The following is an 18720-nucleotide window of genomic DNA, read 5'->3' as shown; positions in this document are numbered from 1 at the left end:
GTTAGCACAGGGACAATATTATTGGGCTTTGAGATTAGTTCCTTTTGGTGTGGATCCGACTTTGTTGCTTTTTTTATAGAAAAACAGAGTTATGCTTTTCTGATCCTAACCATTTAAATTTTTTCATTCACGTATCTATAAAAAAAAATTTCATGCACAAATTTTAACAAATTTAAATAGTTGGGATCAGAAAAGTTTCTAAGCAGCAGAGTCCGTTCCTTTTGGTGTTATCCGTTCAACTAAAACCGGACTCCAAGGATCAGAACTTCCGAAGGAATTAAAAAATGCATATTCCTGCCCCGCATGGTCTATAAGTGCAGCCTGTTCGTTATATTTTTTTTAGTTTCTTTTTTTTTGTGCGGCTGTCAACAAGTATGTTATGGATTAGATGAAGATACTTCCACATTTTTATTTGTCTAAATTAGTCTAACTCGTATTTTATCTTATCTTAACGCCATTAAGTATTAGTTATTCTGTCGTTTAGAATAATTAGATATCCAATAAATTTATAACTGTATTTTGATTCTTAACTCTATTAAGCTAATAGATATATTAAACACATCATATAAGTAATATCATAAAATATAAATATTATAATTATTGATATCATATAAGTTATCAATTAAACAAAACGAAATAAAATGTTGTATAAATTATTTTTGTTATGAATTACTAATTAAAAACTATATAAAATGTTTGATGAATCAGTTTTAATCATATATTATTAAATAAATAAATACTATAAATTATATAGAGGTTGACTAATATGCTTTTGGTAGCACTTCGGCCGAAATATCATAGAGTAAAATTTCAATATTTCATATTCGAAACGTCGACCTAAGTAGCTTAGTAAATTGGTTATATATTGAATTTGTAGAATAACAATTTTTATGATTTTTAAAGATGACAAAAAAATGATCTAAAATTAATCAATATTTTAAGCTATTTTTTGCCATCTTCCAAAAATTATAAAAAATAGTAAAAAAAATTTCAAAAATTATAAAATTGATATGCTACAAGTTCATTATATAATCAATTTACTGAGCTACTTAAATCGACATTTCGAATATGAGATTTTAAAATTTGACCATATAATATTTCAACTGAAGTGCTACCAAAAACATATTAATTTCCCTTTTGCCATGTTTCGGTGGTGCCCAACTGATCCTGATCATTCATAGTAGCCTGTCAAGTTTCTTTCCGTTATATGGTGGCTATGACCAAATCAAATTATGATAACTTGGAGGATCGTAGAGAATCTGACATCTTATGACTAATATTCCAGATAAGTGTATATTAATTCTTGTAAATTTTTTTTTGAATTTATCCCATAGTGCTTTGGATGATATTAGAAGTATGCATAGGCGTGTGATTTCTGGCTCCATGGTGTTGATGAGCAGGTAGTCTGATGTTTGTGATTCAGTTATTTTTTTTCCTCAGTTGTCTCATATATTTGATTTTGCTGGTTTTAGTTTTTTTAGGATTCTATCGATAAAACCTTAATTTTTCTCTGCCACTGAGGCCTATTTGGATGGATCTTGACTAAGGAATATATATAGTCTTTGTTGCTACTAAGTATGATTATAGTGATTTTGGAGTTTTTAGTTAAGAGAGACATGTTTAATTTCTGTATTTTGTTGGATTTTTCAGACTTTTCTAGTTTTGTTGGTAAATAACTATTTTTGTTGTATTGTATATGGTTGATTTTTCTGATTCAGCTAATATAAATAGATGGTATCGATCAGTTTTTTTTTATGTTGTGGGAGTTTGGAGATTTTGAATTTGAGGTTTTTTTCGGCCTGGGTAGGCTTTAATCCCGAAATTTTTATTAATATTCAAAATATTTAATTAATTTCAAATTACACTCACTTTTTGATAGGATTTTCAGAAATGACCAAATTGGCTAAAATGTTGCCGGTATTGAATCACTTTTCCAGTTAAAACTCACATGTTCATTCACTTCTACAACCGATTAAAACCTCACTAGGTTTTTTTTTTACAAAACAGATTTTTATTTTATTTTTTATTGAAATATTATAAATATTTAATATATTTCTTTGAAAATAGATGTAATACAATATAATTTAATTTATTAGAAAGACTGTGACAAATAACCCGGATCAATATTTTTCAGTTCGGATTTTTTGCGGCTGTAAGAAAATTAATATATTTCTTTATGTGTTATTGGAAAAAAAAAACTTGGATTCTGAGTTATTGATCCCGGTTCAAAAGGAATCCGTACCACCTCAGGTAGCTAAGGTGCAAGTAGAAAATCCGGACCATTCTTTTAGCTTGGCACAAATCTGAAAGTAGACCCCCTACAACCATAATAGGGACCACATTGAGTTGGATATGAATGGAATTAATCTGAACCGTTCATTTTTTTTAAAATTGTACCTCAGGTACCTGGGCAGACATGGACTCGTTCAAAAGTCACTTCTAGGTAAATACATAAAATATTGTGATTCTTCTATTTTTGAAAAAAAAAACAAAAAGTTATTTAATGATTGTTATTAAAAAGGAATTCTTGAAATAGATACAACTTTTAGAAATTAAATGTACTTAAAGGATCACAATATTTTCTGTATTACCCAGAAGTGACTTTTAAACCGCGATCAATAACTCAAATTCAAAGCATATTTATTTTTTCCAATAACACATAAAGAAATATATTAATTTTTCTTACAGCCGCAAAAAATCCGACCTGAAAAATATTGAACCGGGTTATTTGTCGCAGTCTTTCTAATAAATCAAATTATATTGTATTTTATCTTTTTTCAAATAAAATTTTAAATATTTCTAATATTTCGATACAAAAAATAATAAATTATAAAATTTTCTGTTTTGTAAAGAAAAACGGTGAGGTTTTAACTGGTTGTAGAAGTGAATGAACCGGTGAGTTTTTAACCGGAAATTTGATTCAATACCGATAACATTTTGGTCAGTTTGGTCATTTTTGGAAATCCAACCAAACAGTGGGTATAATTTGAAATTAATTAAATATTTTGGATATTAATAAAAATTTCGGTAACTCCAATGTGTTTGCTTGTTGTGTGATTTAGATGATTAATTCATGCTCTAAAATTATGCTGAATATTTGGGGATACAAGGCTAAGCTCATCAGTGGTAGCAGAGAGGTGTTCTAATGAGATAAAACTTTGGCTGTCTCATTGTTGAAAGCAATTAGGTGCTTTAATTTTTTTGTTTTTTTTGCTTTGTTTGTTTTCTTAAGATTTCTGATGTGTAAGAGGAGCTTCTGTAAGCTATGTAGAGGACTGTAAGCTGTAACAACTTTTAATTTTATATAACCTTGGAAGCCACTTCCAAGTTTTCAAAAAAAAAAATTATGCTGAATATTGGAAAATTAGGAGAGAATATGATAAACAAAAATTATTTCATATTGTTCTGAGTTACAAAGATACAATGGCACTATTTATAGATAAAAAATAATAGTATCCTATCTTATGTTAATGTTTGTCTAAAAATCTATTATAACGTTTTTATTTCTGTAAAAGAAAAAAAATAGATGGAGGTACAAAAATGTTGCTCTATATTTTTTCTAAAATAGTAAAAGATAAAGAGAACTCAAACTGGGTCTGAGGCTATTATTTCTAAATTTTATTTTATTATTCTTGTTTGTCATCTTTGCAAGATTTATACCCTGCTCTCCAAATTCCGATTGTCAGTTTACTGAATGATAATATTTATACTTTTAAATGTACCTTAAACAAAAAAAAACCTAGAAGAAAGCAAATTGAAGTATCCATGTTGTTTTGAGTAACCTTTCTTGCTAATCTGCATTAATAATGAAATACGCACTGGTATGTAGAAGCGATGATAACTTATTTAACCAGTAAAATTAAATTCTACTATTTGAGGGACTTGTTTGATAGTATGGTTTTTGAACCTGCTTCAGTAAATTTTTGATCAACCTAATTTTTGTAATAGAGAACATGCAGACTAGCGGGATATCGATCTTGGTTCATGCTATCCTCTATTTTACTTTGATCACCATCTTTCTCATAGCGATCGACGTGCACATTTACTCATAAAATTTATATAAAATTTATGTAAAATTTCAACATATATAATTGATTTTCACTCATATCCTAACTATTAAAAATAGGTATCCGTAAATGATGCAAATGAATTTGCTACCAGCTAATGTGAGTGGATACCATGAAAATATATCTTTTTTAATAATGCTATTGTTATGCAATAAATATAATGCTTCTACTTTTGAGCGTTTTTGGTAACAAGGCTTGAGCAATATATACAGACAAAAATAAAACTTGCTAGTTTGTTGAAACAAATAAGCATGATCATGGCATGCCTTTCTCAACTAAAGAAGAATGAATTTTACATGCCTTTTACAAGGATTGTTTGAAGATTACAAAATTGTAACCATTACTGCAATTATTGAAACTTTTTATTTCTTAAAATTCTGACCAGTATGCAAGTAGGTAATCAAACAAATTAATGTTTTGAATCGGAGCTGCACAATATTGTTTGCTAAGACAGTTTCTTTTTGGTACATAAACCTTTTTTTTTTGTAAAACAGACCTTTTAAATGACTTCATTATTTAAAAGAAATATAATTCTGCATAGTTCAGTTTGATATCAATTTCATATTTGTCAACTCGGCATCATAACTAAATCCTATTCTTAAATATTCTGGAATATATTTAAGTTCCAAAAACAAAATTATATAATTATGCATAGTTCAATTAATTATATTTGTCAAATCGGCGTTATAATTAAATCATATTATAAAATATGTTTCTATTCTAAAAGCAAACTTATAAATCAACTAATGCATGTTGAAATTTTAAACCAATTGAGAACCAGTGTTTGATCTAGTGGCAAAGACAATATTCTCCGTAGAAGATCACATGTTTAAAATTCGAAAGAAACAATCTTTTGTGAATATTAAATAATTGGGTGGCTTGACCTCCAACCTTTACTAATTTTTTTATTTTTATTTTAAACCAATTCACATTACCCACTTCCTTAATTCTACACTATTTTATTTAACCATGTATATATATTGAAATTTAATTGGTTTTGTTTTTAAGTTTTTATATAAACTAATCCCTTATAAAATATTAAAAGTGTACTTTGTAGTCAAGTCCTACTTTTTTTTTTTTTCCTATCTATTTAACTATTTCATTCATTCCTCATCTGAGAGAAGGTTGTAATTTCACTTTATTGTTGATGAAGACTGTGGTTCAAATATCAGTGACAATATATTTATGTTATTTATTATACTTGCTACTTTTTTATCCAAATTTTCTAATTTGGTTCCTGCCCATGCTAAACAACCTCAATAGGTTTTAAATCAAATTCTCATTATTTTTCATGATATTCTTCTTCATGGGTCTTTGATGCTTAAATCTTGGGTTCTAGTAAGTTATTATTTTTCAATACCATGTAAAATTGTATTTGTAGGAGACAACAAGGCAAATAATATAACTGTAATTATATTGATACGGAATTTTATGGTTTGATGATCCGAGAAAGGGAGAATTTGTACTACTAGTATGATTTGTATTTTGTAATTTTGAGTTTAAAATGCATTCTCACAAGTTTAATTTGCAAAAATAAGTTTTTCAATTGATCAAAACGTTATTGAGTTCATTTTCATTTTGTTTTCCATAAAATGTCACATAATTGGAGAGCAGAAGGATTTCTAATTCTTACTTTCTCGTCTCTATTCTGGATCGTCTGTGTCGGGGACATAATATTTCTGTGTACTCAAATCTGACATGTGGGTCAGAAATGAGAATCGTTGTACATAATTCTTCTCAAACACGTGTCAGTGTTCCAAATGCAGATAGATTTCTTTACAGCTGGGACCGAAAGATCCGAGTAATATCATTCCATAAAACAAACTTTAATTCGGGTCCTCTGAGATATCACATATTTTGCGCGACCTTTTGGAAAATTTCAAATTTTCAACCGTTGAAATACGTTCTGACGAATAATACTGGTCCCCGAGCTATACCCGAATAGGTATCGGACACGTCGGTCACGTAAAATATGAGGTACCTCAGAGGAGATACGCACTCTCCTAGCAATGGATTCATTGCATCTACATTGATGTGTTTCTTAATTAAAGAGATCATTACTTTCTCAAAACAAAAGATTTTCTCCAGCGATACACATACACTACTTACTTCGAGTGCGTGTCCTCTGGCATACCTCATATTTTGTGTGACCGACGTGTTCGGTGCCTATTCGGGGATAGCCGGGGGCCAGTATAATTTGAGATTTGAGATTTGTGCAGAATGTATTTGAACGGTTGAGATTCTCCAAAAATTCACGCAAAATATGATATATCTCAAGAGGATCCGAATTCACTTACTACTACCTCCGAGCCGTTTAAACGGACCCCAAACCAACTCTTCATTCCTCCATAATCCCATTCAAAATTTGAAAATTTTACCGTTTGACCGTCATCTAACGCACCCCTTTTTAAATCCGCCTCCCATCTGGATTCCCCCATCCAACATCTCTTCTCCCACCTGTTGAACAAAAAAAAGCCTCTCTTTCGCTCCCTCACTAAGATAACAATGGCGGCAGTGAGCAAGAGAGGAAGGGGCCGAAAAGCCCTAAATGATGTCACCGAAAGTGAGGTAAACATCTCAGCCGGAATTACCGAAATATCTGAGAAATCAAAAGACATCACTGCCATTGTCTCCCCTTCAAAGGGTAAAAATGCCAAATCAAAGAAAAAAGCCCAAAACCCAACGGAGACCTCATCCCCAGCATTCACTGATGAATTGGAGAAGCTGCAAGCTCAGTTGCAGCAACTTCAGATCGAGAAGTCAAAGACAGATGAGATGCTGAAGGAGAAAGATGAGATCTTGAAGAAGAAAGAGGAGCAGCAGGAGAAGCTCCAAGCTGAGCTCAAGAAATTGCAAAGGGTTAAGGAGTTCAAACCCACTGTGGTACATTTCTTTATCAATTTTTGTATTTTTTTTTTCCATTACTTGATCTTTTTGGGCGCTTTCTTTAGTTTGTGCAATTTACCAATTTTATCTCAGAAATAGGAGATTCCCTTCTATAGCCCTCCCATCAAAATTAAGAGTACCAATCTGTTCCATGTAGAGAAGAGGAAAACTTTGGATAGTTCTGATTTTAGTTTCTTTGATTCTTGTTATTCTCTGTAAAAGGAAAACTTGGATAGTTCTGATTTATGCAGGCATTTACAGGAAAATTTATTTTTCTCCTTATAAAAACTGAAATTGTTGGTTGATTTATTGTTGCAGAACTTTCCTCTGGTCAAGTCTCTCATAGAGAAGGAGCAGGAAGAGAAGGACAAAAAGAAAAAGAACAAGAGCAGTAAAAGTACTTTGAAGAAGCCCTGCCCTGCCTATGCTCTCTGGTTAAAAGATCAATGGACTGAGGTGAAATTTAAATAAGAATTTCCTTTTCCTTATTTATTTCTTTCACCAAGTTTACCTGTGCCAAGAGATTAAGCACAAGAACTTGGTGAATTAGGTGGCAACTCTAAGAAAAATGTTTCTAGATGTTGTGGCTACCTGTTTAGAAATTTGTGGCTACCTGTTTAGAAATTTGGGTCATCAATTTTCCATAACTTAGTTCAAATAGAACTTCTCTTAATTAGGTCTCATTGGTCTTATTTTATTTTAGATAAAAAAAGAGAACCCAGAAGCTGAATTCAAGGAAATTTCAAATACACTTGGTACAAAATGGAAGGGCTTAAGTGCAGAAGATAAAAAACCTTATGAAGAAAAGTACCAACAAGATAAAGAAGCATATTTGCAAGTTGTTGGCAAGGAGAAGCGTGAGACAGAAGCAATGAAGCTTCTGGAAGACGAACATATGCAGAAGACTGCCATGGAATTACTGGAACAGTATTTGAAATTCAAACAGGTTTATAACAAAAAAAACTTTCTTTTCGTTTTCCTTCTTGTTTTGGAAAAATGCACAAAAGATGTTTATGTTGGTCAAATATATTTCAGGAAGCTGATGACTTGGGAAAGAAAAAATCAAGGTACATTTTCCATAATTAATAATTATTATTTTAGTTTGACTTCATTTTTTCCATTTCATTTTTGCAATTATGCTTACAGTTTAATATATAATTTAGGAAAGAGAAGGATCCTCTAAAGCTAAAGCAACCTATGTCGGCATTCATCATATTTTCTAATGAGAGGCGTTCAACACTAGCCGAAAACAGAAGTGTTGTTGAGGTAATATAACAAAATTCAACTAATAGAGAGTTGAAAAATCTATTTTCAGAGATGTTATGCTAAGAAGGCTTCTTTAAATTTTTGTATTAGGTTGCCAAGATAGCTGGAGAAGAATGGAAGGGGATGTCTGAGAAGCAGAAAGCTCCCTATGAAAAGGTATAAAATAATTTTGGTTTGAAACTTTTTAGAAGGAAATTTTTTAGTTGGATAAACCAATATTTTTTTTTCTGTGTGTTTTGCTTCTAAGATTGCAAGGAAGCACAAGGAAGAGTACAAACAGCAAATGGAGGTTTATAACCAGAAAAAGCTGGAGGAAACTACTGCCCTGGAAAAAGAAGAAGAGCAGCAGAAGAAAGTACTAAAGCAGGAAGCCCTTCAGTTGCTAAAGAAAAAGGAGAAAACTGAGAATATCATAAAGGTACCAGTATTATTTATTTTTAATCAAGTGTAATAAATTTATTTCAATTTTTACATTTTTAGATTTTTGAAACAGAAAACAAAGGAAAATCAGAAGAAGCAAAAGGATGAGAATGCTGATCCAAACAAACCTAAGAAGCCTGCTTCCTCTTTTATTCTATTCAGGTTTTCATCACGAACTTGTACTGCTGTGGTATATTCAGGTTTTCACTCTAACAGTAAATTAATTAGGAAGTGTACTAAAAATACTTTTCGGTATATGATTTCAGTAAGGAAGCAAGGAAGCAGTTGCAAGAGGAACGGCCTGGCACGGCCAACTCTACAGTGAATGCTCTTATCTCTGTTAAATGGAAGGTAAATTGATTCAAAATAAAATTTAATGTTGATGAACTAAATCTAATTTTTACATCTTGTGGAGAATAATGCTGTCATATTTGGTTTTGAAGGAGCTGAGTGAGGAAGAGAAACAAAAATGGACCGAGAAGGCAGCAAAAGACATGGTCGAGTACAAGAAGGAGATGGAAGAGTATAACAAATCCAAACCAAGTTCTAGCAATTAATTTGTCCCAGTTTTAGATATCAGGATTTATTTTAGATTTAACTTACATTAGATTTCTTTAATTTATTGAAAAGCTTCCGCCTCGAAGCTTGGTTGAAGTTATCATTGGCATTGTTAGATTTCTTTTATTGATGTGCAACTGCAGTTTTACTTAAATCAATGCGAAAATTATCTTATGATATGTTCGACCTTGTTTTTCCATCTTGGGTTACTATTACATTCTCATGGAGTCAAATTTTTTTTTTTCATGTTGGTTTTAAAAAAGTTTTAATTTGTGTGTTCAGTTCATTGTTTAACTAGTTTTTTCTAAGTTTATCTTATAAAATAAAGTATGGGTAGCTTAAATTATTAGAATTAGTAAAAAAATAATAATAGTTATTGATCAGAAATCAATAACTATTTAGCTAAAAAATTTAATATTAGTATTGCTAAAAAATATTAACAAACTGCAGTTTTACATTTAGCGCTCTACTTAAAATATTTACAGCTGTTTCACTTTTTACAATCAAGATGTGGAACACTTTCACAACATTCCTTTACAAGAAAAGATTATTAGAAGTTCTATGTCAAAATGAAAAATCCAAAACTTGAGATGGATACAATGCAAGGACTTGTGCCGTTTCCACTCAAAACAGCAAATATCATGCGTTCAATATCTGCAGCACATCTCAGTCATCTGTTTATGTCTGTGCTGCCCCAAAAGCTCCAATTCAGCAACATCTATTCTCTGCATCCGTCACAGGATAAAAGAGCCAATGAAATCACCAATTAATAGATCCAATTAATAAAAGAGCCAATGAAATCACCAACATCTATTCTCTGCATTTCTCAATTCATTCTTTCTTTGGCTTCAAAAGTTTGGAAAGACCACATTGTCTTCTCAATTCTAGTGCAGAAAAATTGGTGATTTCAGATAATCTGGAACATAAAGTTCATATCAGATTATCTGAAATGGTATGTAGCAGAAGCTCTTTCTACATAAAAGTACCAAAATTTGACAATTTGAATTATTCTTGTTACCATCTACTTCAACATATATAAGCAATTTCAGAACAGTACCTTATTACCTAAATTTTTGCAAAATTAGCATCAAAAGGAGGTACGATTGTTCAAGACTCCAAGTATAGAACAATACGTGCTAACAGTTATTCAATCATATCTAACTATACAAGATTATGTCATAACCTTATTGGTAAATAATTATGTTTCGACGAACAAGCTATCATATCAAATCTCTATGAGCATTGAAAAAATATTCTTGAGGAAAATTTCTAGGTACAGACAACGAAAATGAAATTCTATTCCAGAAGGGCCTCAACATTATTCTATACAACATATAATTTGGAGATTTGGAGCAATTTGCTCGACTCAATTATGGGAAATAATTCAAAGACAAGGTATATGTTGTACAGTGACGTAAGTTGTGTGCTCAAATATGCCAAAATATGGCTGTCTTCTCTTTACGTGTTTAAAAGCAACTCTCTTGATTGCAATCCTAACAGTATGTTCTACTTTTCACTGAGTTAATCTCAAGTTGCCGTAATTTTTCTAATTAATTGCAAACTATAAAACACTCACCACATGTCTTTTTCCCAAATAAGGACAATAAGTCAATAACTAACCATAAAATTTTATCAAGCCAGCACCATTTTATGAGAAAAGGGGCTAAACCCTTCCTTTTCCAAAGAAAAAGAACAAACTCACTAAATTCTGACACCTCTATTTGCCTTCATCCTTATCGTCAGATCGAGAAGGAAGGGGGTTAGATCCTTTGATAAACCATCCAAGCGCGAAAAATGACACACCAGCTAGAATTGCGGTGCCCCATGCGTGGGAGTACCAGCGGCTGTACTGTCTGATGGCAAAGCGCCACTGGTCGCGCAGCGTCGCTGGGTCGGGGTTCACCGCGTCTGGCGGATTGGGAAAACCGCGAGGCGCGTGGTGGTGGTGAGAGCTGTTAGACGAAGATCCAGATCCAGGATAGGGTTTTGGGGGCTGCGGCGGAGGATTTGGCGAGGGTTTATCCACAGCTGAGCTCGGTTTTTGATCTGCCATGGCGAGTATTGCTTGCTGCCTTGCTCTCTCTCTCTCTCTCTCTCTTCTCTCTGCAGTGTTGTTTCCAGTTCTGGTCAAAAGTATATCGGTTGGGCTAAAGCCTATGAGAGGTTCTGAAGCCCAAGAGAATGAAGTGCAAAGAAAATAAAAGTCACAGAGAAGGTTTAAAGCCCAAGCCCAAGTCCAAGCCTGTTTCATCAAAGGATAAAATTAGTCGTCTTCACATGGGTAACCAACATATTAGTGTTTATATCTCATTCTGGAGTAGAACTAGGGTGTTCTTAAGTTGACCAAGTCTCTTGGAGAACGCAAGTCTAAAATCCGTCAAATTAACTTCACATAATGAATCTGAATCGTTTAAACCCGCCTATCTTATGTGTGATGCATCTACATGTAAAAAAATTTAATTTTGAAATTAATTTTGCATAGAGTCAAAAGGTTAAAAAACATTCAAAAAATGAATGCATTAAAATTAATTAATTAACCATCTAATTTTGACCGCTTGACTTTATACTAAATTAATTCGAATGTTTAAAATTTTCACATGTAGACGCATCCCTCGTAAGGTAGACAGGTTTCAACGGTTTGGATTTGTCATTTGAAGACGATTTGACGGGTTTTAGACTTGAGTTCACCAAAGGGGTTAGTGAACTTAAGAACACCCTAGTTCTACTCCTTATTCTGTTTCATATGTCATAAATGACACTCTGTATCCACAAGTAAAAAAAATGAAATAATTATCCTCCAAAAACCAGTTAATAAGGAGGTAATGGATACTTTTATTAATTTAATAAGAATTCTAATAGAAATTCTTTCAAAAAAAAGAATTCTAACAGAAAAGCCAATAAATTGTATTAATTTGTGAATTTTTGAAATTTAGAAAGTTAAATATAATATTATGAATTTTAAATTGTATTAATAGAAAAGCAATTAATTTGTCCCGGCTTTAGATATCAGGATTGATTTAGATTTAACTTAGATTAGATTTCTTTTATTGATTGAAAAGCTTCCGCCTCGAAGTTTGTTTGAAGTTATCATTGGCATTGTTAGATTTTGATTGCAACATTGGATATGCAACTGCAGTTTTACTTTAAATCAATGCGAAAATTATCTTATGATGTGTGATTGTGTTCGACCTTGTTTTTCCATCTTGGGTTACTATTTTCACCTTCATTCTCATGGACTCATTTTTTTTCCCAAGAGCTTGTTGGTTTTAAAAAAGTTCTTCATTGTTTAACTAGTTTTTTCTCAGTTTATCTTAGAAAATAAAGTATGGGTAGCTTACTTTTTTTAATTTTATATTAATAGTTATTAATCAGAAAAGTAGTATTGATCAGAAATCAATAACTATTACAAGTATTGCTAAAAAATATTAACAAACTGCAGTTTTACATTTAGCGCTCTACTTAAAATATTTACAGCTGTTTCACTTTTTACAATCAAGATGTGGAACACTTTCACAACATTCCTTTACAAGAAAAGATTATTAGAAGTTCTATGTCAAAATGAAAAATCCAAAACTTGAGATGGATACAATGCAAGGACTTGTGCCGTTTCCACTCAAAACAGCAAATATCATGCGTTCAATATCTGCAGCACATCTCAGTCATCTGTTTATGTCTGTGCTGCCCCAAAAGCTCCAATTCAGCAACATCTATTCTCTGCATCCGTCACAGGATAAAAGAGCCAATGAAATCACCAATTAATAGATCCAATTAATAAAAGAGCCAATGAAATCACCAACATCTATTCTCTGCATTTCTCAATTCATTCTTTCTTTGGCTTCAAAAGTTTGGAAAGACCACATTGTCTTCTCAATTCTAGTGCAGAAAAATTGGTGATTTCAGATAATCTGGAACATAAAGTTCATATCAGATTATCTGAAATGGTATGTAGCAGAAGCTCTTTCTACATAAAAGTACCAAAATTTGACAATTTGAATTATTCTTGTTACCATCTACTTCAACATATATAAGCAATTTCAGAACAGTACCTTATTACCTAAATTTTTGCAAAATTAGCATCAAAAGGAGGTACGATTGTTCAAGACTCCAAGTATAGAACAATACGTGCTAACAGTTATTCAATCATATCTAACTATACAAGATTATGTCATAACCTTATTGGTAAATAATTATGTTTCGACGAACAAGCTATCATATCAAATCTCTATGAGCATTGAAAAAATATTCTTGAGGAAAATTTCTAGGTACAGACAACGAAAATGAAATTCTATTCCAGAAGGGCCTCAACATTATTCTATACAACATATAATTTGGAGATTTGGAGCAATTTGCTCGACTCAATTATGGGAAATAATTCAAAGACAAGGTATATGTTGTACAGTGACGTAAGTTGTGTGCTCAAATATGCCAAAATATGGCTGTCTTCTCTTTACGTGTTTAAAAGCAACTCTCTTGATTGCAATCCTAACAGTATGTTCTACTTTTCACTGAGTTAATCTCAAGTTGCCGTAATTTTTCTAATTAATTGCAAACTATAAAACACTCACCACATGTCTTTTTCCCAAATAAGGACAATAAGTCAATAACTAACCATAAAATTTTATCAAGCCAGCACCATTTTATGAGAAAAGGGGCTAAACCCTTCCTTTTCCAAAGAAAAAGAACAAACTCACTAAATTCTGACACCTCTATTTGCCTTCATCCTTATCGTCAGATCGAGAAGGAAGGGGGTTAGATCCTTTGATAAACCATCCAAGCGCGAAAAATGACACACCAGCTAGAATTGCGGTGCCCCATGCGTGGGAGTACCAGCGGCTGTACTGTCTGATGGCAAAGCGCCACTGGTCGCGCAGCGTCGCTGGGTCGGGGTTCACCGCGTCTGGCGGATTGGGAAAACCGCGAGGCGCGTGGTGGTGGTGAGAGCTGTTAGACGAAGATCCAGATCCAGGATAGGGTTTTGGGGGCTGCGGCGGAGGATTTGGCGAGGGTTTATCCACAGCTGAGCTCGGTTTTTGATCTGCCATGGCGAGTATTGCTTGCTGCCTTGCTCTCTCTCTCTCTCTCTCTCTTCTCTCTGCAGTGTTGTTTCCAGTTCTGGTCAAAAGTATATCGGTTGGGCTAAAGCCTATGAGAGGTTCTGAAGCCCAAGAGAATGAAGTGCAAAGAAAATAAAAGTCACAGAGAAGGTTTAAAGCCCAAGCCCAAGTCCAAGCCTGTTTCATCAAAGGATAAAATTAGTCGTCTTCACATGGGTAACCAACATATTAGTGTTTATATCTCATTCTGGAGTAGAACTAGGGTGTTCTTAAGTTGACCAAGTCTCTTGGAGAACGCAAGTCTAAAATCCGTCAAATTAACTTCACATAATGAATCTGAATCGTTTAAACCCGCCTATCTTATGTGTGATGCATCTACATGTAAAAAAATTTAATTTTGAAATTAATTTTGCATAGAGTCAAAAGGTTAAAAAACATTCAAAAAATGAATGCATTAAAATTAATTAATTAACCATCTAATTTTGACCGCTTGACTTTATACTAAATTAATTCGAATGTTTAAAATTTTCACATGTAGACGCATCCCTCGTAAGGTAGACAGGTTTCAACGGTTTGGATTTGTCATTTGAAGACGATTTGACGGGTTTTAGACTTGAGTTCACCAAAGGGGTTAGTGAACTTAAGAACACCCTAGTTCTACTCCTTATTCTGTTTCATATGTCATAAATGACACTCTGTATCCACAAGTAAAAAAAATGAAATAATTATCCTCCAAAAACCAGTTAATAAGGAGGTAATGGATACTTTTATTAATTTAATAAGAATTCTAATAGAAATTCTTTCAAAAAAAAGAATTCTAACAGAAAAGCCAATAAATTGTATTAATTTGTGAATTTTTGAAATTTAGAAAGTTAAATATAATATTATGAATTTTAAATTGTATTAATAGAAAAGCAATTAATTTGTCCCGGCTTTAGATATCAGGATTGATTTAGATTTAACTTAGATTAGATTTCTTTTATTGATTGAAAAGCTTCCGCCTCGAAGTTTGTTTGAAGTTATCATTGGCATTGTTAGATTTTGATTGCAACATTGGATATGCAACTGCAGTTTTACTTTAAATCAATGCGAAAATTATCTTATGATGTGTGATTGTGTTCGACCTTGTTTTTCCATCTTGGGTTACTATTTTCACCTTCATTCTCATGGACTCATTTTTTTTCCCAAGAGCTTGTTGGTTTTAAAAAAGTTCTTCATTGTTTAACTAGTTTTTTCTCAGTTTATCTTAGAAAATAAAGTATGGGTAGCTTACTTTTTTTAATTTTATATTAATAGTTATTAATCAGAAAAGTAGTATTGATCAGAAATCAATAACTATTACAAGTATTGCTAAAAAATATTAACAAACTGCAGTTTTACATTTAGCGCTCAACTTAAAATATTTACAACTACTGTTTCACTTTTTAGTTTTTACAGATATCAATTAAGAGCTCAATCAAGATGTGGACACTTTCACAACATTCCTTTACAAGAAAAGATTATTAAAAGTTCTCTGTCACAATGAAAAATCCAAAACTCGAGATACACTTCATACAATGCAAGGACTTGTGCCGTTTCCACTCAAAACAGCATCAAATATCATGCGTTCAATATCTGCAGCACACCTCAGTCATCTGTTTATGTTCACTGTTCTGCCCCAAAAGCTCCAATTCAGCACCATCTCTGCATTAATAGATCCAATTAATAAAAAAGCCAATGAAATCACCTAAAGTTTGGAAACACCACATTTGTCTTCTCAATAGGTCTAGTGCAGAGAAATTGGTGATTTCAGATAATCTGGAACATAAAGTTCATATCAGATTATCTGAAATGGTATTTTAGTAGCAGAAGCTTTCTACATAAAAGTACAAAAATTTGACAATTTGAATTATTCTTGTTACCATCTACTTCAACATATATAAGCAATTTCAGAACAGTACCTTATGACCTAAATTTTTGCAAAATTAGCACCAAAAGGTGGTATAGAACAATACGTGCTAACAGTTATTCAATCATATCTAATTATACAAGATTATGTCATAACCTTATTGGTAAATAATTATGTTTCGACGAACAAGTGATCATATCAAATCTCTATGAGCATTGAAAAAATATTCTTGAGGAAAATTTCTAGGTACAGACAATGACAATGAAATTCTATTCCAGAAGGGCCTCAACATAATTCTATACAACATATAATTTGGAGATTTGGAACAATTTGCTCGACTCAATTATGGGAAAATAATTCAAAGACAAGGTATTTGTTGTACAGTGAAATAAGTTGTGTGCTCATATATGCCAAAATATGACCATCTTCTCTTTACGTGTTTAAAAGCATCTCTCTTGATTGCAATCCTTGGAAAAAACGTTACTATATGGTCAGTCACTTCGGGCTACTGGGTTGGGATCACAGATCTTTGATGAAAGTGTGCTATTCGTCACAAAACGTATAAAGAATCGACCTTTGTTTTATCGTAATTGACTACTGAAAGACATGTCAGCTGCGACCCGAGGCTTTTCTTCTCTGTGACTCCGTTTGGAACTGAGATATTTGAGATCTCAACTCCTCAACCGCTTGTTCGTTATGTTCTACTTTTCACTGAGTTAATCTCAAGTTGCCATAATTTTTCTAATTAATTGCAAACTATAAAACACTCACCACATGTCTTTTTCCCAAATAAGGACAATAAGTCAATAACTAACCATATACTACAACATTTTATCAAGCCCTTCCTTTTCCAAAGAAAAAGAACAAACTCACTAATTTTTTTTTTTTTTTGAAATACAAACTCACTAAACTTTGACACCTCTATTTGCCTTCATCCTTGTCATCAGATCGAGAAGGAAGGGGGTTAGATCCTTTGATAAACCATCCAAGCGCGAAAAATGACACACCAACTAGAATTGCGGTGCCCCATACGTGGGAGTTCCAGCGGCTGTACCGGCTGATGGCAAAGCGCCACTGCTCGCGCAGCGTCGCCGGGTCGGGGTTCGACGCGTCTGGCGGATTGGGAAAACCGCGAGGCGCGTGGTGGTGTTGAGAGCTGTTAGACGAAGATCCAGATCCAGGATAGGGTTTTGGGGGCTGCGGCGGAGGATTTGGCGAGGGTTTATCCACAGCTGAGCTCGGTTTTTGATCTGCCATGGCGAGTATTGCTTGCTGCCTTGCCCTCTCTCTCTCTCTCTCTCTCTCTCTCTCTCTCTCTCTCTTCTCTCTGCAGTGTTGTTTCCAGTTCTGGTCAAAAGTATATCAGTTGGGCTAAAGCCTATGAGGTTTTGAAGCCCAAGAGCATGAAGTGCAAAGAAAATAGAAGTTCAGTGAAGGTTTGAAGCCCAAGCCCGTTGAATTTTATTTTTGCCCAAGCCCAAGCCTGTTTCATCAAAGGATGAAATTAGTCTTCACATGGGTAACCAACATATTAGTGTTCATATTTCATTCTGTTTCTTTTGTCATAAATGACACTCTGTATATATCACAAGTAGAGAAATAAAATACTTGTCCTTGAAAATCAATAATAAGGAGGTAATGAATACTTTTATTAATTTAATAAGAGTTTTAATAGAAAAGCCAATAAATTGTATTAATTTGTTAATTTTTGAAATTTAGAAAGTTAAATATAATATTATGAATTTTAAAGGGGAAACTATGTAATTTTGAGATTTTTAAATGATATAAATGAAATTCACCCGAAAGGAAAAATATGAGAAGATGACAACATTATATTATTCAAATTTCTAAGATTCTGCATCAAAATAGAAATTGTTTCATTGGTGTAAAACGAGAAAAAAAAAGTATGTTTCTTTCAATTCAATATTGAAAGTATATCACACACATAAGCACATTCTATATTCTATGTATAGAATGATTGAAATTAGACAAGTAAAAATATTACTCGTTTAATACGCAGGACGTCAGTTTTGAAAAGGAAAAAATATTGTGAGGTAGTACGTCGTGTAGAAAAGTCAAATTACGACAATATCAATGACCATCATGAAAAAGAGTAATTATAATTTCCCCCACCTATCCATCCCCCATTTCATCCCTCAACTAATTTTCTATTTTAACTATAACTATAACTACTATTTCTAACAACCTTTATTTCTTTTCTTTTTCTCCCTTTCTCTTCCACCTCCATTTTTTCTCTTTCACCTCCATTTTCTTCTCCCACCTCCTTCTCCCACCTCCACCTCCGCCTCCCTCTCCCACCTCCCTCTCTCACCTCCGCCTCCCACCTCCCACCTCCCTCTCTCACCTTCGCCTCCCACACATCACCTCACCTCACCTCCGCCTCTACCTCCCTCCCCCACCTCCGCATCCCACCTCCACCTCTGCCTCCTTTTTTTCATCGATAAGCTCCCCTCCCTCTCCCACCTCCCACCTTCTCCCACCTCGAAATGGTAAATACAATAAGCTTCCTCCCTCTTACACTTTCGCCTCAGTTTTTTCCCTCTATGCATGCTGCTCCCGC

At 33.2% G+C, this 18720-nt stretch overlaps 2 protein-coding genes and 2 long non-coding RNA genes across 7 annotated transcripts; 1 reads left to right on the top strand and 3 right to left on the bottom strand.

The window, feature by feature from the left end:
- The first annotated feature begins 6434 nt into the window (after positions 1-6434).
- On the top strand, positions 6435-12370 carry LOC144571581 (high mobility group B protein 13-like). Of its 2 annotated transcripts, XR_013517534.1 has the most exons (11): positions 6435-6950; positions 7272-7409; positions 7657-7899; positions 7989-8020; positions 8117-8219; positions 8310-8375; positions 8467-8637; positions 8713-8801; positions 8906-8990; positions 9083-9287; positions 12301-12370. XR_013517534.1 is itself a non-coding variant. In XM_078320923.1 (10 exons), the coding sequence occupies exons 1-10, from the start codon at positions 6573-6575 to the stop codon at positions 9194-9196; spliced, it is 1419 nt and encodes a 472-aa protein (XP_078177049.1). In that variant the 5' UTR covers positions 6435-6572; the 3' UTR covers positions 9197-9380. The 2 variants fall into 2 exon arrangements, 1 of the variants encoding a protein (XP_078177049.1); XM_078320923.1 differs by lacking the exon at positions 12301-12370 and having other exon boundaries at positions 9083-9380.
- On the bottom strand, positions 9632-11280 carry LOC144572047 (uncharacterized). The gene is made up of 2 exons (XR_013517661.1): positions 10842-11280; positions 9632-9922 (listed from the first exon to the last, which is right to left on the bottom strand). It is a non-coding gene; the product is annotated as an uncharacterized LOC144572047 (long non-coding RNA).
- Positions 12371-12598: 228 nt separating the features above from the next.
- LOC144572049 (uncharacterized) lies at positions 12599-14308 on the bottom strand. 3 transcript variants are annotated; one of them, XR_013517663.1, is made up of 2 exons: positions 13831-14269; positions 12599-12911 (listed from the first exon to the last, which is right to left on the bottom strand). XR_013517663.1 is itself a non-coding variant. In XM_078321447.1 (2 exons), the coding sequence occupies exon 1, from the start codon at positions 14237-14239 to the stop codon at positions 13904-13906; it is 336 nt and encodes a 111-aa protein (XP_078177573.1). In that variant the 5' UTR covers positions 14240-14308; the 3' UTR covers positions 12599-12911; positions 13889-13903. The 3 variants fall into 3 exon arrangements, 2 of the variants coding, with proteins under 2 accessions (XP_078177573.1, XP_078177574.1); XM_078321447.1 differs by having other exon boundaries at positions 13889-14308; XM_078321448.1 differs by having other exon boundaries at positions 13902-14273.
- A 1260-nt stretch (positions 14309-15568) lies between these two features.
- Positions 15569-17579, bottom strand: LOC144571713 (uncharacterized). The gene is made up of 2 exons (XR_013517561.1): positions 17059-17579; positions 15569-15934 (listed from the first exon to the last, which is right to left on the bottom strand). It is a non-coding gene; the product is annotated as an uncharacterized LOC144571713 (long non-coding RNA).
- Positions 17580-18720: the final 1141 nt, after the last annotated feature.

Source organism: Carex rostrata, chromosome 19 (assembly GCF_964058835.1).
Source record: "Carex rostrata chromosome 19, lpCarRost1.2, whole genome shotgun sequence".
NCBI classification, from domain to species: Eukaryota; Viridiplantae; Streptophyta; class Magnoliopsida; order Poales; family Cyperaceae; genus Carex; species Carex rostrata.
The sequence above is the reverse complement of the archived record's forward strand: the minus strand, read 5'-3'. Positions and strand labels throughout refer to the sequence as shown.